This window comes from Dicentrarchus labrax, unplaced genomic scaffold (genome assembly GCF_905237075.1).
Source record: "Dicentrarchus labrax unplaced genomic scaffold, dlabrax2021, whole genome shotgun sequence".
NCBI lineage: Eukaryota > Metazoa > Chordata > Actinopteri > Moronidae > Dicentrarchus > Dicentrarchus labrax.
Window position 1 is genome coordinate 27,008 of NW_026136727.1, and position 17,690 is coordinate 44,697.

The window sequence follows — 17,690 nt, forward strand, 5'->3', positions numbered from 1 at the left end:
GGTGCTGCCGGGACGGCCGCCTGGGTCACCAACGTCGGCAATGAGTACGGGCAGGTGCTCATGTCCGTCCTCACCGCAGCTGAGGGGGGGCGGACTTGTCGACATGGCATGGTACCGCGAAGCCGGGAAGGCCCCTCCAAGGGTCCTGTACGTGGACCGGGACTGCTGTGCCACCGTGGGACAGTGTCAAACGTCCAAGCTGTTCCACGAGTGGCACGAGCTGGTCGTCAGGCTCGACGTGTGGCACCTCATGCGGCGTTTCGCCAGAGGGGTGACCACCGACAGCCACCAGCTCTACGGCCTCTTCATGGCGAGGCTCTCCTTCGCCATTTTTGAGTGGGACGCCGAAGACGTGTCCCGCCTGAGAGGAGCCAAGCAGTCCGAGGAGGGGAGGGACACCCAGGAGGTCAAGCTGTCCGCCAAGGAGCTCGCCCGTCACTGCCGGCGCCGCACCAGGGGTGCAGTGGAGACGGAGCGGCTGGTCCAAGAGGTGCTGGACACCTTCTGGCACGTGACGGACAGCATGGGCGTCCCTTTGATCGACCGCGCCCGAATGGAGGAGATCTGGAGCACGCAGCGCCGACACCTCGACTGCATCCAGGCCCCTGCGGGAGTGGACCTCTACACCAAGACGGGAGAGCTCACCAAAGGCGGGGTGAGACTCCCCGTCTACCGGTGCGGCCGAGGCTCCACTTCCCTGGAATCGTTCCACCTGCACCTGTGCCGCTTCATCCCAGGTAAGTACATGTGTGGTTTACAACACAGACTCAATTATGTATTTGTGTGTTTATTTGTCCTCACACTAACTGTGTTGCTTTGTTTCTGCTTAGGACAATCTGCAAGTGATGTACACTTCCAGGTGTACCTGCTGGAGGGCCTGGTGCGGTGGAACGAGAATCGAGGGAGGACAGAGGTCGGCGCTGCGTTGCTACAGTGCCCAGCTGCAGCACAGCTTCGACCAGCTGACCCAAGAGCTTCTTGGGCTCACGCTGGTCGACACGTACACCATGCCCAGGGAGTACACAGGTAAGTCATAAATCTGTCTGAGGTAACGGTAACGTTTAACACCTGTCTTAGGTGTCTGTCATTTAACATCTGTGTCTCTGTGTGCCCACAGGGGGAACTCATTGGGGTGGAGTACCTGTTCTCCCAGACGGGCGCTGTGCTGCAGAAGGACCTGGATGATCCTGACGCTCCAGGAGGGACTGATGAGGACGAAGCCGGGGGGGGTGGGGGGCAGTGATGAAGAGTTCGAGGAGGAGGAACCAGAGGAGATTCGTCTCCTCGAACACCACAGCGCTCTCCTTCAGTCCTCAAACCTCACCCGCGTGGACCAAATGGAGGTGCAGCAGGCTGAGGAGGAGGAGGAGGAGGAGGAGGAGGAGGAGGAGGATGTTATCGGGCCAGGTGGAGGCAGCTACCAGCACGTCGTGGCCCTGGCCCAGGCCCTCGTGGAACTGCGCCACCGCCGCTACGTCACTCCCAGGCAAGCCAGAGAGATCACCGCTCTCTGGCTGAAGTTGAGTGATTGGGACAAGGCAGCGGTCAAATTCCCCCCCCGTCACCAGGGCCGGCTTGTCCAAGGCCGATTCCGGACCACCCAGCGGCACGCTCACATGCCAGGGGTGTGGATAGTGTGAAGCGGTAAGCAGTCACAATAAATTTCCAAGCTTTTTTTGGTTCTTGTCCTGTCCTGTCAGTCACTAATTAACTCACTGACTCACTCTCTCTCTCTCTCTCTCTCTCTCTCTCCTCTCTCTCTCTCTGTCTATGTAGTGCGGTCCTGGGCAAGGGGGCGGGAGCGGCGCAGTCTCCCGATGTGTCGAGGCTTGTGGAGGCTGTCCTGCTGGACCTCAGCATCCTCCACTGCAGCGAGGGCAGGAAGATTGCCGGGGTCTGGATTCCTCGCTGGGGTGCCGTCATGAGGGACTATCTAACAATTCGCGAGAATGTTTATAGTTGTGCAGCCCTCATGACGAGCACCCGCATCCAGCTATATGATGTCAATCGGCGGACCCTGACGCAATGGTAAGACCTGATCCTTTCTCTCACATCTGATTTGAAGTGGCACTGTGTGAGTGTGTGTGTGTGATGTCATGATTACTAATGTGCATTTGTTACATTCTGTTTTTTAAGGCACAACCAGAGGAGCAAGGCCATGATGAGGGACACCATCGCCATTGCAGTCCTGGGGCCCAGCACTCCCCAGACTGCAGCGGAGCCCCTGCCTGCCCCACCGACTGTGCTGCAGCAGCCTGAGCAGCCAGACCAGCCCCTCCAGCACCGCCTGCCCACGGACGCTTCTGGTCCTGGACCTCATCGTCGCCAGCTCCTCCACTGCCTCCTCCTCCTCCTCATCAGCCACCCCACAAGCCTCCAGCGCGGACGCCGTCCTGTCCACCAGCGTCAGCGCGGAGGCCGGTGACATCCCCTCCACAGCCACAGCTGCCACTGCTCCACCAGTGCCAAGGAACACCGCCTGGAGGCGCAAGCTCCAGGAGGAGAAAGAGCGTTGTGCCGGGAGCTGGGAGAACACTTAAAACCAGCAAAGAAGGTCTCCCACTTTAACTGCAGGCGCAGTGGCCAACCGAAGACGCGGGCGTTTGGCCACAGCCGCTACAAGAAGGAGACCTTCTGCTCCCGGGCCGAGGGGAAAGGGAGAACTGTGGAGCAGTGGCTGGCAGAGGTGAAGGGGCGTGATGGAGCAGCCCCCCCTGCCTGAGCGAACACTTCACTTTGTGTGTGTGTGTGTGTGAGTGAGTGATGGGGCGGCTCCCCCTCTCTGAACGAACGCTTTGTGTGTGTGTGTGTGTGTGTGTGTGTGTGTGTGTGTGTGTGTGTGTGTGTGTTTGGGAGGGAGGGATTTGTAAATATTGTGTATATAGTGTATTTAGTTTGTCAATTATGTTTGCTAAATAAATATTGTGTATATAGTTGTCTTATATAAGATATTCCTTTATTTGTCCCACAATGGGGAAGTTCCAATATATATCTATATAGTTGTATATTGCTGTCTTAATTGTTTTTGTTTTAAATAAACTTTTCTTTTTTAAACCAATGCTTTCTCCTGCTTCTTTCGGTCTTTAAGAAATTAAATAAATATAGGGAAGACTAGGTATCTAGACTAGGTGCCTGATATCACTAAATTCCCACAGGTAACAGTCACACAATACATCATTCCCTCTCCTCACTTAAAACTAGGGTCAAGGGGTCAACCCAGGGTCAGGTTCAAAGGTTTACCTAGAGACTAGGTGAGAATGGGCCTCAAATGGACACTGTAAAACAACAGGGGGTGCTGAGGGTTTAGTTGGACAGAATGGAAGGCAGAAAAGCAACGCGGAAAACCAAACACGTCACTTCATTAGGTTTGTTAGAAATATACTTTGTTAAACTGCATCTGTGTTTCTATGTACCTTGACTAACAGAGTTCTGTATTGTATTTGTATTTAAGTGGACTACGACTGCACATCCTCCTCCTCCTCCTCCTCCTCCAGCTCCTCTCCTTGACGGCTTCAGGCAGCAGAGCCAGTGGCGGGGACCAGCAAGCCCACCCGTTGCACTGTGTACAGGCGCAAAATTAAAGCAGCAAAAGACAAAAAAGTCCTCCAAAGTACCAGGGGAAAGCCACAGCACAAACCTGGTGACCCCTGCAACATCCGTGGCCAAGCATGCACGGTGGATGGTGGCCACACTTACCTCAAGGGCCAATACTTTTGTGCTGTGGAAGAGGGCCCTGGAGGACGCACAGTGCAAGAGTAGATCAGGGAACAGCTTGGCCCTGGTGAGCTACAGAAGCTCCCCAGAACAACAGCCTGGAACCTCAAACAGAGGCATGAGAAACCAGAGAAACCAGGTGGGAAAGTGAGGAAGCCCCACAAACTGCGGATCTGCCAACTCTGTGGCCAGCCACAGCAGAAAGACTTTGGCCACAGCCAATATGGGGGAGAGCACTTCTGTGCTTTCTATGAAGGGAAGACTGTGGAGCTGTGGCTGGCTGAGAAGAGTTTAAAAAGACATTAAAAGTTTTTTTTTTTTAAATATTTACTGTACTATTATCCAAGCACCTTATATGTTTCATCTGTTCACTGCACCTTATATTTTTTATTTTTAGTTTGCACTGCAATTATACTGGTTATTTATCCATTTTTTATATTGCATTCTATGTTGATTTTTTTGATATGTCTGTGTGTTGTTACTGTGTGTAATGCTGCTGCTACATTGCACTTTCCCAGCTTATCTATTATACATTTTGACCATTCCTAATAAATATTGAATTGATTAAAACCTTGTCATGTCTATTTAAGTACTTTTTAACTTGACTTTTTAAACCTGGAGCCATTCAGGAGGCCAAAACGATACAAATATTAATGCACATTTAACAAAACAGGTCTCCTTGCTTTAAATGCGTGCAGGTGCCTTTAATTCGCCATATGATAAGTAACCATGTGCTCGGGATGACGTCGAACAACAGCTGAGAAAAGAAGCTTTTTCATTTAAGCTGCCATTGTCTTCCAGAAGCACCTATCTGCCAGTTTCCACCTCAGGAAGCTTCACAGCGGTGACTAGTACATTATAGAGTGGTTTGGTGTGGCTCTCTCACTTAGTTTGGCTGTAATGCACAAAACTATTAAAAGTGACTTTTTTGCGTTCCCCATGTAATTCTGGCTTTTTCCTGTTTCACATGCAATTCTGTGGGACTTTGGTGTTTTTCCACCTAAGTGTGCTGAATGAGCTTCTCAGGCTGAGAAAACAAGCTTTTTCACACAAGCTGCCATTCTCTTCTGGAAGCACCTATCTGCCAGTTTCCACCTTAGGAAGCTTCACAGCGGTGACTTGTACATTATAGAGTGGTTTTCTGTGTTCCAAATGCAGTTACGCTTTTTCGACAAAAGAGGGCACACTTGACCACAGAATAATTCATTCTGGACTTGCAAAGCTTCACAGTGGCATAATTAAAGTGATGCATAAGTGGTTTGGTGTGGCTCTCTCACTTAGTTCAGCTGTAATGGACAAAACTATTAAAAGTGACTTTTTTGCGTTTCCCATGTAATTCTTGCTTTTTCCTGTTTCACATGCAATTCTGTGGGACTTTGGTGTTTTTCCACATGAGTGTGCCAGGCTGAAAAAACAAGCTTTTTCACACAAGCTGCCATTCTCTTCCAGAAGCACCTATCTGCCAGTTTCCACCTCAGGAAGCTTCACAGCGGTGACTTTTACATTATAGAGTGGTTTGGTGTGGCTCTCTCACTTAGTTTGGCTCTAATGGACAAAACTATTAAAAGTGACTTTTTTGCGTTTCCCATGTAATTCTGGCTTTTTCCTGTTTCAAGTGCAATTCTGTGGGACTTTGGTGTTTTTCCACCTAAGTGTGCCAGGCTGAGAAACCAAGCTTTTTCACACAAGCTGCCATTCTCTTCCAGAAGCACCTATCTGCCAGTTTCCACCTCAGGAAGCTTCACAGCGGTGAATTGTACATTATAGAGTGGTTTTCTGTCTTCCAAATGCAGTTACGCTTTTTCGACAAAAGAGGGCACACTTGACCACAGAATAATTCATTCTGGACTTGCAAAGCTTCACAGTGGCATAATTAAAGTGATGCATAAGTGGTTTGATGTGGCTCTCTCACTTAGTTTGGCTGTAATGAACAAAAATATTAAAATTGACTTTTTTGCTTTTCCCATGTAATTCTGGCTTTTTCCTTTTTCACATGCAATTCTGTGGGACTTTGGTGTTTTTCCAACTAAGTGTGCTGAATGAGCTTCTCAGGCTGAGAAAACAAGCTTTTTCACACAAGCTGCCATTCTCTTCCAGAAGCACCTATCTGCCAGTTTCCACCTCAGGAAGCTTCACAGCGGTGAATTGTACATTATAGAGTGGTTTTCTGTCTTCCAAATGCAGTTACGCTTTTTCGACAAAAGAGGGCACACTTGACCACAGAATAATTCATTCTGGACTTGCAAAGCTTCACAGTGGCATAATTAAAGTGATGCATAAGTGGTTTGGTGTGGCTCTCTCACTTAGTTTGGCTGTAATGAACAAAAATATTAAAATTGACTTTTTTGCTTTTCCCATGTAATTCTGGCTTTTTCCTTTTTCACATGCAATTCTGTGGGACTTTGGTGTTTTTCCAACTAAGTGTGCTGAATGAGCTTCTCAGGCTGAGAAAACAAGCTTTTTCACACAAGCTGCCATTCTCTTCTGGAAGCACCTATCTGCCAGTTTCGACCTCAGGAAGCTTCACAGCGGCGACTTGTACATTATAGAGTGGTTTGGTGTGGCTCTCTCACTTAGTTTGGCTGTAATGGACAAAACTATTAAAAGTGACTTTTTAGCGTTTCCCATGTAATTCTGGCTTTTTCCTGTTTCACATGCAATCGAGCCCCGGACTGATTTCGCACTCTTGCTGGGGCAGGTGTATATAGTTGTTTGCAGTGTTGTGTGTGTGTGTTTTTTTTTAAAAGACATTGACTTTCCCCTCCACAAGGACCGGGACTTTGCCGCAGTGTGGAGGCTTTCTACCAACACCGGTCCACCCACCCTGCCACAACTCTTCTACAGCACAGTGACACTCTGCTTGGAAAAAAATGTGTGTCCCATTCACACCTGTATAACACGCTGTCATGCCTCTGTGCTGTTCTGATTCTATGCACTGACAAGTCTTATAGGCCTGCTGTGTGTCTGCTGCCTGTCATATGGTTTAAGGGGGGGAAATCATTGTGTGTCCCATTCACACCTGTATAACACGCTGTCATGCCTCTGTGCTGTTCTGATTCTATGCACTGACAAGTTTTTTTATTTTTTATATTTTGGACATGTGGGTATGTTCATTAATGTGATCACTGTTACATCAGTTACATCCAGTAGCTGCGACGCAAGATATCGGACTGCCATTTGTGCTGGTTCATCTGCTGTTGCCACTGGCTCTGTTGCTGCCAAAAAAATAAAAAGCCTTGTATGTACAGGTACTTCACACTGTAATGCCCCTGTGTTATGTATCCATGCATATCTGTGCTGAGCTCTTATACTATGTGTCTGCCTGCTGTGATTGCCTTGTGCCACTGCTCTGTTCTGCATCACCATTTTATTATTATTATTATTATTATTATTATTATTGGATTGTAGTTTAAATAATCTATTTTGCTCTGTACTTCTGCTGTGTTTGATGTTGTTGTTGTGAAGATGCAGAACACAACAACAATATATTTAATTGATATTTATTTCACTGAAGAAAAAGGGGAAACAAATCATACACAGCATGTAACTTTAATTTATACATAAATAATTTATTTACCCTTTTTTACTGAGAATTGTATTTTATTTGTAAAGCCCTTTCCACACTGATATGCTGCACTGTCCTGTATCCTGGACATCTGACTTCATATTTCAAATAAATTGTCATCATTTTATACTGGTATCATTGTTCTCTTGTCCTATATCAAATTTAAAGCAATAAACACTGATGATACATATTCTCAATAAACACTGATGATACATATTCTCAATAAAATGAAGACACAGGAGATAAACCGTACTGTAAATGAAAAATCCATTTATTATTGCATTGCCTGGCCTTGGAAATATGCAAATTCATTATCATTTATAGACTCTATACAACGGTTCCAAGCATGTTTTAATCATTTTTTTATATTTAGAGAAGACATTTCGACGCTATGCACGCGTTTCGCAGTTTGCCTCCGTCGGGATTCGAACCGGCGAGCGGGAGTGCCGTTCCGCACGTCGACCGCGCGTCTTTTGCGCTCTAGTGCGCATGCGCGGGTGCCGACCAAAACAGAGAAGAACGCTGGGGGAGCGCCTCTGCTCTGGGACAGCCTTCGTCTCTGTACCTGTGTTCCACATAAATGTCCCCACCTACCGATTTCAGAGGCTATCATTGGCTCATGCTCAAATGGAACAGGCCAATGGGTGAAGGCCAGGTCAACCCCATTGGTCTGTTCCATTTGGGTGCTGTGCTGTGATTCGACAGCTCGCCGCATGTCCCGCCCACCCCCAAAGCCACAGCCACGGTCAGTGTCATTCATTCATTCGGACTGAGCGGCGTTTGAGTGAGCGGACGGACGGACATTCACACAATATTATAAGGTTAGACAAACTTTATTGTTTGTAAAATTATGTGCTACATTGAAAAGGCAGCTTATATATTATACAGTAATCAGTTAGCAGTGAAACAGCGAGCCAATGTAACGTTAGCGTAAGTTAGGACTGCCGCCGATGTCATTACCGATCGGTGAAATGTGTTTAAAATAATATTCCCATACTGGGTTTACTTGTTGAGACCTAGGATATTGTACTGCTATTGTGTGGAGTTGATATTTAAAGTTTAACTGTGCTTTAGATGCGTTAGCATATAAATCGCTATTAGCATGCTAAGCGTTGGAAATGAATGAGCATTTAGCCACTGCTGTGATGAGCTGACGATCTCTGGAAACGCTTTAAAAACGTGATGAGACAACTTGGCTCACTTCTTAAGACCCTTGGTATGCTGGTACAACGAGGTGGAGTCAAAATTTGAAGTGTAAATATGCTTTAAATGTGTAAACAGACCAGCCGTGATTTTGCTAGCTAAAAACAAGGAGGTGAATGAGGTCATTTTAGTTACTACTTTTCTGAGGGCTGGCGATCTCTCACAATGTATTTAATCTTTAAACAGACTACCTGATTATCTTCCTTAGACCCTGTAGATGTAGTTACTACAGTTTGAAGTCAAAATTCAAAGTGTAAATATGGTTTAAATGTGTAAACAGGACGCCTGATGTTGAATGTATGTTAATGAATGGGCACAGTATCATTGAGTACAGTAATAGACTGTCAGTAGGATGTAAACAGTGCATGTGTAGCAGATTACTGACTTAAATCTTATTTCTTGTCTTTCTAGAAAATGCAGCCTATTTTCCGCTTTGAGGCAAACCTTGACCTGACCCTGCGGGCCTCTCAGGAGGCGCTGGCCTTGAGCCGCCGCCAGAGGGGGGCCTCTGCCTCTGCCACTGCCCTGGTGGTGGTTAAGACCCCTGAGCTGGTGCGCTCTGAGGCAAGAGACAGGGTGGTGCAGAAGGGAGGTAACCCCACCGATCACCATCAGGTGCTGGCGCGCTGGTCGGCCAGTACCGTGGTGACGTCCGTGGCTGCTGGAGAATGACGTGGGAGCAGACCATCTGTGTGTCCGAGGGAGGAGAAGGGGGACTGGACTGCCCACCAGGCTGTTCCCGCCGATGGTGGCAGCCATCGACAGGCGTAGGATGCTCGAGGGCAGTCCCCAGACCATGAGGGGCGTGGACGACACGCTGGTGGGGTTCGGTGTTCATAGTGACCTGACCTACAAGACCCTGTACGAGTCGACGGACCGTGAGCGGGCAAGGTAAGTTGTTTGTTTGTTGTGTTGTGTGTGTGTGTGTGTGTGTGTGTGTGTGTGTGTGTGTCTGTGTGTGTATCTGTGTGTGTCTGTGTGTGTATCTGTGTCTGTGTGTGTATGTCTGTGTGTGTGCGTGACTTTTTTACCCATTGCATTTCTGTTCTCTTTTTTAGCTATGTACAGTTTGTGAGGCAGGCGGCACCCACAGCCAAAGCGTCCAGGTTGGTGGACTTAAAAAAATATGTGCAGGCCCGGGATGCAGAGAAGGCAGCCCTGGCAGCACAACCACCACAACCACCCCTGGACGCTGTTGGTCCCCAGGATGGACCCTCGGATGCTGACCTGCTCGCTGCCGCCATGGGGTCGACCCGGGCCCATAGCCGTGCCCCCCTTCTCTCTCTCCCAGCCACCGGAACGTCCCCTTCAGGACAACACCTGTGGGGAGAGGTCAGGCCCCGGCGCACAGGTATGCTCAGTGATGACATATTGTGTTGTAGTGTGTGTGTGTCTGTGTTCAGTACACTAACGGTCTGACACTGCTGTGTGTTTCAGCTGCTACCACGTGGCTGGAGGCTGACGCTCCCCGAAGAGCAGCACGACTGGGTGGGCCGGGCACTGTTCAGGAGGGCACCCAACGGGCAGGGTGTCCTCACATCTGAACTCCGCCTGTGGTGGCACCCACCAGGTGCCCGGCCCCTCTACACCCAGCCACCCGCCACAGCCCACCCCTTTTTCCAGAGTCCCTTTTTCCTGTGGGTGCCCTACAGGATGTGGGCGTACCACCTCCGCTGCCCCATCGTCGCCTGTGGGGGCAAGCTTGCGGGAGCTGGCCTCTACAAGACGGTGAGGAGGGTCTTGGACAGGAGCTGCTGGTACTTCATGGGCACGGAGTACCTGGAATGCAGCTCCTGTCACAAGAAGATGCCGGGATGGTCGCAGGACATCTTGGGACAGCTGGACATGGCCCATCGTGAGCAGTTTCCAGCAGTTCTCACGTACAAGTAAGTAATGTAAACAGTAACAGCAACAGTAATGTATTTCTGTGGTTTTCTCCAGTAACCTCTGATCACCTCTTTCCCCTCCCAGGTTGTCCTGCGACAGAGCTGTGATCGGGCTCATGAAGGAGCGCACTTTGGGCAACAGTGCGTCTCGCCTCCGTGCCTCTCTGGTGGAGCAGCACACCAGAGAGTGGATGGCGCGGTCGATGCTGTACCTTTCCGTGCTCCGCAAGCTTCGGGTACCGGGCGCTGCGCCGCTGGCGGCGTCGTCGCTCCCAACCATGCACCCGGTGCCCACAGTGCTCTGGCTCATCAACGTCTACGTCAGGGACGCCTTGACGAGGCTCGACGAGACGAGAGCCAGAGTCACTTCCGTCTTTGGTGATCTTTTGAAGATGGACTCCACCAAGAAGGTAGGTTTTGTTATCCACCACAGCGTGCCGTGTACCCAGTGTAATGTTTGTTTTGTCATGTGTCTGAATGTTGTTGTGTTGCTGTGTCACACAGATCACCAAAAAGCTTGCGGGCGGTGCTGCCGGGACGGCCGCCTGGGTCACCAACGTCGGCAATGAGTACGGGCAGGTGCTCATGTCCGTCCTCACCGCAGCTGAGGGGGGCGGACTTGTCGACATGGCATGGTACCGCGAAGCCGGGAAGGCCCCTCCAAGGGTCCTGTACGTGGACCGGGACTGCTGTGCCACCGTGGGACAGTGTCAAACGTCCAAGCTGTTCCACGAGTGGCACGAGCTGGTCGTCAGGCTCGACGTGTGGCACCTCATGCGGCGTTTCGCCAGAGGGGGTGACCACCGACAGCCACCAGCTCTACGGCCTCTTCATGGCGAGGCTCTCCTTCGCCATTTTTGAGTGGGACGCCGAAGACGTGTCCCGCCTGAGAGGAGCCAAGCAGTCCGAGGAGGGGAGGGACACCCAGGAGGTCAAGCTGTCCGCCAAGGAGCTCGCCCGTCACTGCCGGCGCCGCACCAGGGGTGCAGTGGAGACGGAGCGGCTGGTCCAAGAGGTGCTGGACACCTTCTGGCACGTGACGGACAGCATGGGCGTCCCTTTGATCGACCGCGCCCGAATGGAGGAGATCTGGAGCACGCAGCGCCGACACCTCGACTGCATCCAGGCCCCTGCGGGAGTGGACCTCTACACCAAGACGGGAGAGCTCACCAAAGGCGGGGTGAGGCTCCCCGTCTACCGGTGCGGCCGAGGCTCCACTTCCCTGGAATCGTTCCACCTGCACCTGTGCCGCTTCATCCCAGGTAAGTACATGTGTGGTTTACAACACAGACTCAATTATGTATTTGTGTGTTTATTTGTCCTCACACTAACTGTGTTGCTTTGTTTCTGCTTAGGACAATCTGCAAGTGATGTACACTTCCAGGTGTACCTGCTGGAGGGCCTGGTGCGGTGGAACGAGAATCGAGGGAGGACAGAGGTCGGCGCTGCGTTGCTACAGTGCCCAGCTGCAGCACAGCTTCGACCAGCTGACCCAAGAGCTTCTTGGGCTCACGCTGGTCGACACGTACACCATGCCCAGGGAGTACACAGGTAAGTCATAAATCTGTCTGAGGTAACGGTAACGTTTAACACCTGTCTTAGGTGTCTGTCATTTAACATCTGTGTCTCTGTGTGCCCACAGGGGAACTCATTGGGGTGGAGTACCTGTTCTCCCAGACGGGCGCTGTGCTGCAGAAGGACCTGGATGATCCTGACGCTCCAGGAGGGACTGATGAGGACGAAGCCGGGGGGGGGTGGGGGGCAGTGATGAAGAGTTCGAGGAGGAGGAACCAGAGGAGATTCGTCTCCTCGAACACCACAGCGCTCTCCTTCAGTCCTCAAACCTCACCCGCGTGGACCAAATGGAGGTGCAGCAGGCTGAGGAGGAGGAGGAGGAGGAGGAGGAGGAGGAGGAGGATGTTATCGGGCCAGGTGGAGGCAGCTACCAGCACGTCGTGGCCCTGGCCCAGGCCCTCGTGGAACTGCGCCACCGCCGCTACGTCACTCCCAGGCAAGCCAGAGAGATCACCGCTCTCTGGCTGAAGTTGAGTGATTGGGACAAGGCAGCGGTCAAATTCCCCCCCCCCGTCACCAGGGCCGGCTTGTCCAAGGCCGATTCCGGACCACCCAGCGGCACGCTCACATGCCAGGGGTGTGGATAGTGTGAAGCGGTAAGCAGTCACAATAAATTTCCAAGCTTTTTTTGGTTCTTGTCCTGTCCTGTCAGTCACTAATTAACTCACTGACTCACTCTCTCTCTCTCTCTCTCTCTCTCTCCTCTCTCTCTCTCTGTCTATGTAGTGCGGTCCTGGGCAAGGGGGCGGGAGCGGCGCAGTCTCCCGATGTGTCGAGGCTTGTGGAGGCTGTCCTGCTGGACCTCAGCATCCTCCACTGCAGCGAGGGCAGGAAGATTGCCGGGGTCTGGATTCCTCGCTGGGGTGCCGTCATGAGGGACTATCTAACAATTCGCGAGAATGTTTATAGTTGTGCAGCCCTCATGACGAGCACCCGCATCCAGCTATATGATGTCAATCGGCGGACCCTGACGCAATGGTAAGACCTGATCCTTTCTCTCACATCTGATTTGAAGTGGCACTGTGTGAGTGTGTGTGTGTGATGTCATGATTACTAATGTGCATTTGTTACATTCTGTTTTTTAAGGCACAACCAGAGGAGCAAGGCCATGATGAGGGACACCATCGCCATTGCAGTCCTGGGGCCCAGCACTCCCCAGACTGCAGCGGAGCCCCTGCCTGCCCCACCGACTGTGCTGCAGCAGCCTGAGCAGCCAGACCAGCCCCTCCAGCACCGCCTGCCCACGGACGCTTCTGGTCCTGGACCTCATCGTCGCCAGCTCCTCCACTGCCTCCTCCTCCTCCTCATCAGCCACCCCACAAGCCTCCAGCGCGGACGCCGTCCTGTCCACCAGCGTCAGCGCGGAGGCCGGTGACATCCCCCTCCACAGCCACAGCTGCCACTGCTCCACCAGTGCCAAGGAACACCGCCTGGAGGCGCAAGCTCCAGGAGGAGAAAGAGCGTTGTGCCGGGAGCTGGGAGAACACTTAAAACCAGCAAAGAAGGTCTCCCACTTTAACTGCAGGCGCAGTGGCCAACCGAAGACGCGGGCGTTTGGCCACAGCCGCTACAAGAAGGAGACCTTCTGCTCCCGGGCCGAGGGGAAAGGGAGAACTGTGGAGCAGTGGCTGGCAGAGGTGAAGGGGCGTGATGGAGCAGCCCCCCCTGCCTGAGCGAACACTTCACTTTGTGTGTGTGTGTGTGTGAGTGAGTGATGGGGCGGCTCCCCCTCTCTGAACGAACGCTTTGTGTGTGTGTGTGTGTGTGTGTGTGTGTGTGTGTGTGTGTTTGGGAGGGAGGGATTTGTAAATATTGTGTATATAGTGTATTTAGTTTGTCAATTATGTTTGCTAAATAAATATTGTGTATATAGTTGTCTTATATAAGATATTCCTTTATTTGTCCCACAATGGGGAAATTCCAATATATATCTATATAGTTGTATATTGCTGTCTTAATTGTTTTTGTTTTAAATAAACTTTTCTTTTTTAAACCAATGCTTTCTCCTGCTTCTTTCGGTCTTTAAGAAATTAAATAAATATAGGGAAGACTAGGTATCTAGACTAGGTGCCTGATATCACTAAATTCCCACAGGTAACAGTCACACAATACATCATTCCCTCTCCTCACTTAAAACTAGGGTCAAGGGGTCAACCCAGGGTCAGGTTCAAAGGTTTACCTAGAGACTAGGTGAGAATGGGCCTCAAATGGACACTGTAAAACAACAGGGGGTGCTGAGGGTTTAGTTGGACAGAATGGAAGGCAGAAAAGCAACGCGGAAAACCAAACACGTCACTTCATTAGGTTTGTTAGAAATATACTTTGTTAAACTGCATCTGTGTTTCTATGTACCTTGACTAACAGAGTTCTGTATTGTATTTGTATTTAAGTGGACTACGACTGCACATCCTCCTCCTCCTCCTCCTCCTCCAGCTCCTCTCCTTGACGGCTTCAGGCAGCAGAGCCAGTGGCGGGGACCAGCAAGCCCACCCGTTGCACTGTGTACAGGCGCAAAATTAAAGCAGCAAAAGACAAAAAAGTCCTCCAAAGTACCAGGGGAAAGCCACAGCACAAACCTGGTGACCCCTGCAACATCCGTGGCCAAGCATGCACGGTGGATGGTGGCCACACTTACCTCAAGGGCCAATACTTTTGTGCTGTGGAAGAGGGCCCTGGAGGACGCACAGTGCAAGAGTAGATCAGGGAACAGCTTGGCCCTGGTGAGCTACAGAAGCTCCCCAGAACAACAGCCTGGAACCTCAAACAGAGGCATGAGAAACCAGAGAAACCAGGTGGGAAAGTGAGGAAGCCCCACAAACTGCGGATCTGCCAACTCTGTGGCCAGCCACAGCAGAAAGACTTTGGCCACAGCCAATATGGGGGAGAGCACTTCTGTGCTTTCTATGAAGGGAAGACTGTGGAGCTGTGGCTGGCTGAGAAGAGTTTAAAAAGACATTAAAAGTTTTTTTTTTTTAAATATTTACTGTACTATTATCCAAGCACCTTATATGTTTCATCTGTTCACTGCACCTTATATTTTTTATTTTTAGTTTGCACTGCAATTATACTGGTTATTTATCCATTTTTTATATTGCATTCTATGTTGATTTTTTTGATATGTCTGTGTGTTGTTACTGTGTGTAATGCTGCTGCTACATTGCACTTTCCCAGCTTATCTATTATACATTTTGACCATTCCTAATAAATATTGAATTGATTAAAACCTTGTCATGTCTATTTAAGTACTTTTTAACTTGACTTTTTAAACCTGGAGCCATTCAGGAGGCCAAAACGATACAAATATTAATGCACATTTAACAAAACAGGTCTCCTTGCTTTAAATGCGTGCAGGTGCCTTTAATTCGCCATATGATAAGTAACCATGTGCTCGGGATGACGTCGAACAACAGCTGAGAAAAGAAGCTTTTTCATTTAAGCTGCCATTGTCTTCCAGAAGCACCTATCTGCCAGTTTCCACCTCAGGAAGCTTCACAGCGGTGACTAGTACATTATAGAGTGGTTTGGTGTGGCTCTCTCACTTAGTTTGGCTGTAATGCACAAAACTATTAAAAGTGACTTTTTTGCGTTCCCCATGTAATTCTGGCTTTTTCCTGTTTCACATGCAATTCTGTGGGACTTTGGTGTTTTTCCACCTAAGTGTGCTGAATGAGCTTCTCAGGCTGAGAAAACAAGCTTTTTCACACAAGCTGCCATTCTCTTCTGGAAGCACCTATCTGCCAGTTTCCACCTTAGGAAGCTTCACAGCGGTGACTTGTACATTATAGAGTGGTTTTCTGTGTTCCAAATGCAGTTACGCTTTTTCGACAAAAGAGGGCACACTTGACCACAGAATAATTCATTCTGGACTTGCAAAGCTTCACAGTGGCATAATTAAAGTGATGCATAAGTGGTTTGGTGTGGCTCTCTCACTTAGTTCAGCTGTAATGGACAAAACTATTAAAAGTGACTTTTTTGCGTTTCCCATGTAATTCTGGCTTTTTCCTGTTTCACATGCAATTCTGTGGGACTTTGGTGTTTTTCCACATGAGTGTGCCAGGCTGAAAAAACAAGCTTTTTCACACAAGCTGCCATTCTCTTCCAGAAGCACCTATCTGCCAGTTTCCACCTCAGGAAGCTTCACAGCGGTGACTTTTACATTATAGAGTGGTTTGGTGTGGCTCTCTCACTTAGTTTGGCTCTAATGGACAAAACTATTAAAAGTGACTTTTTTGCGTTTCCCATGTAATTCTGGCTTTTTCCTGTTTCAAGTGCAATTCTGTGGGACTTTGGTGTTTTTCCACCTAAGTGTGCCAGGCTGAGAAACCAAGCTTTTTCACACAAGCTGCCATTCTCTTCCAGAAGCACCTATCTGCCAGTTTCCACCCTCAGGAAGCTTCACAGCGGTGAATTGTACATTATAGAGTGGTTTTCTGTCTTCCAAATGCAGTTACGCTTTTCGACAAAAGAGGGCACACTTGACCACAGAATAATTCATTCTGGACTTGCAAAGCTTCACAGTGGCATAATTAAAGTGATGCATAAGTGGTTTGGTGTGGCTCTCTCACTTAGTTTGGCTGTAATGAACAAAAATATTAAAATTGACTTTTTTGCTTTTCCCATGTAATTCTGGCTTTTTCCTTTTTCACATGCAATTCTGTGGGACTTTGGTGTTTTTCCAACTAAGTGTGCTGAATGAGCTTCTCAGGCTGAGAAAACAAGCTTTTTCACACAAGCTGCCATTCTCTTCCAGAAGCACCTATCTGCCAGTTTCCACCTTAGGAAGCTTCACAGCGGTGACTTGTACATTATAGAGTGGTTTTCTGTCTTCCAAATGCAGTTACGCTTTTTCGACAAAAGAGGGCACACTTGACCACAGAATAATTCATTCTGGACTTGCAAAGCTTCACAGTGGCATAATTAAAGTGATGCATAAGTGGTTTGGTGTGGCTCTCTCACTTAGTTCAGCTGTAATGGACAAAACTATTAAAAGTGACTTTTTTGCGTTTCCCATGTAATTCTGGCTTTTTCCTTTTTCACATGCAATTCTGTGGGACTTTGGTGTTTTTCCACATGAGTGTGCCAGGCTGAAAAAACAAGCTTTTTCACACAAGCTGCCATTCTCTTCCAGAAGCACCTATCTGCCAGTTTCCACCTCAGGAAGCTTCACAGCGGTGACTTTTACATTATAGAGTGGTTTGGTGTGGCTCTCTCACTTAGTTTGGCTCTAATGGACAAAACTATTAAAAGTGACTTTTTTGCGTTTCCCATGTAATTCTGGCTTTTTCCTGTTTCAAGTGCAATTCTGTGGGACTTTGGTGTTTTTCCACCTAAGTGTGCCAGGCTGAGAAACCAAGCTTTTTCACACAAGCTGCCATTCTCTTCCAGAAGCACCTATCTGCCAGTTTCCACCTCAGGAAGCTTCACAGCGGTGAATTGTACATTATAGAGTGGTTTTCTGTCTTCCAAATGCAGTTACGCTTTTTCGACAAAAGAGGGCACACTTGACCACAGAATAATTCATTCTGGACTTGCAAAGCTTCACAGTGGCATAATTAAAGTGATGCATAAGTGGTTTGATGTGGCTCTCTCACTTAGTTTGGCTGTAATGAACAAAAATATTAAAATTGACTTTTTTGCTTTTCCCATGTAATTCTGGCTTTTTCCTTTTTCACATGCAATTCTGTGGGACTTTGGTGTTTTTCCAACTAAGTGTGCTGAATGAGCTTCTCAGGCTGAGAAAACAAGCT

General features: G+C 49.1%; 1 protein-coding gene and 1 long non-coding RNA gene across 3 annotated transcripts; both read left to right on the forward strand.

Annotated features, from left to right (window-relative positions):
- Positions 1-220: 220 nt before the first annotated feature.
- Positions 221-12,251, forward strand: LOC127359461 (uncharacterized). 2 transcript variants are annotated; one of them, XM_051393245.1, is made up of 3 exons: positions 221-737; positions 11,724-11,919; positions 12,011-12,251. In XM_051393245.1, exons 1-3 carry the CDS (start codon positions 251-253, stop codon positions 12,075-12,077), a joined length of 750 nt encoding a protein of 249 aa, XP_051249205.1. In that variant the 5' UTR covers positions 221-250; the 3' UTR covers positions 12,078-12,251. The 2 variants fall into 2 exon arrangements, with proteins under 2 accessions (XP_051249205.1, XP_051249206.1); XM_051393246.1 differs by lacking the exon at positions 221-737 and adding an exon at positions 11,176-11,630.
- Positions 8,900-9,682, forward strand: LOC127359464 (uncharacterized). Its single transcript, XR_007882638.1, has 3 exons — positions 8,900-9,097; positions 9,215-9,373; positions 9,541-9,682. It is a non-coding gene; the product is annotated as an uncharacterized LOC127359464 (long non-coding RNA).
- Positions 12,252-17,690: the final 5,439 nt, after the last annotated feature.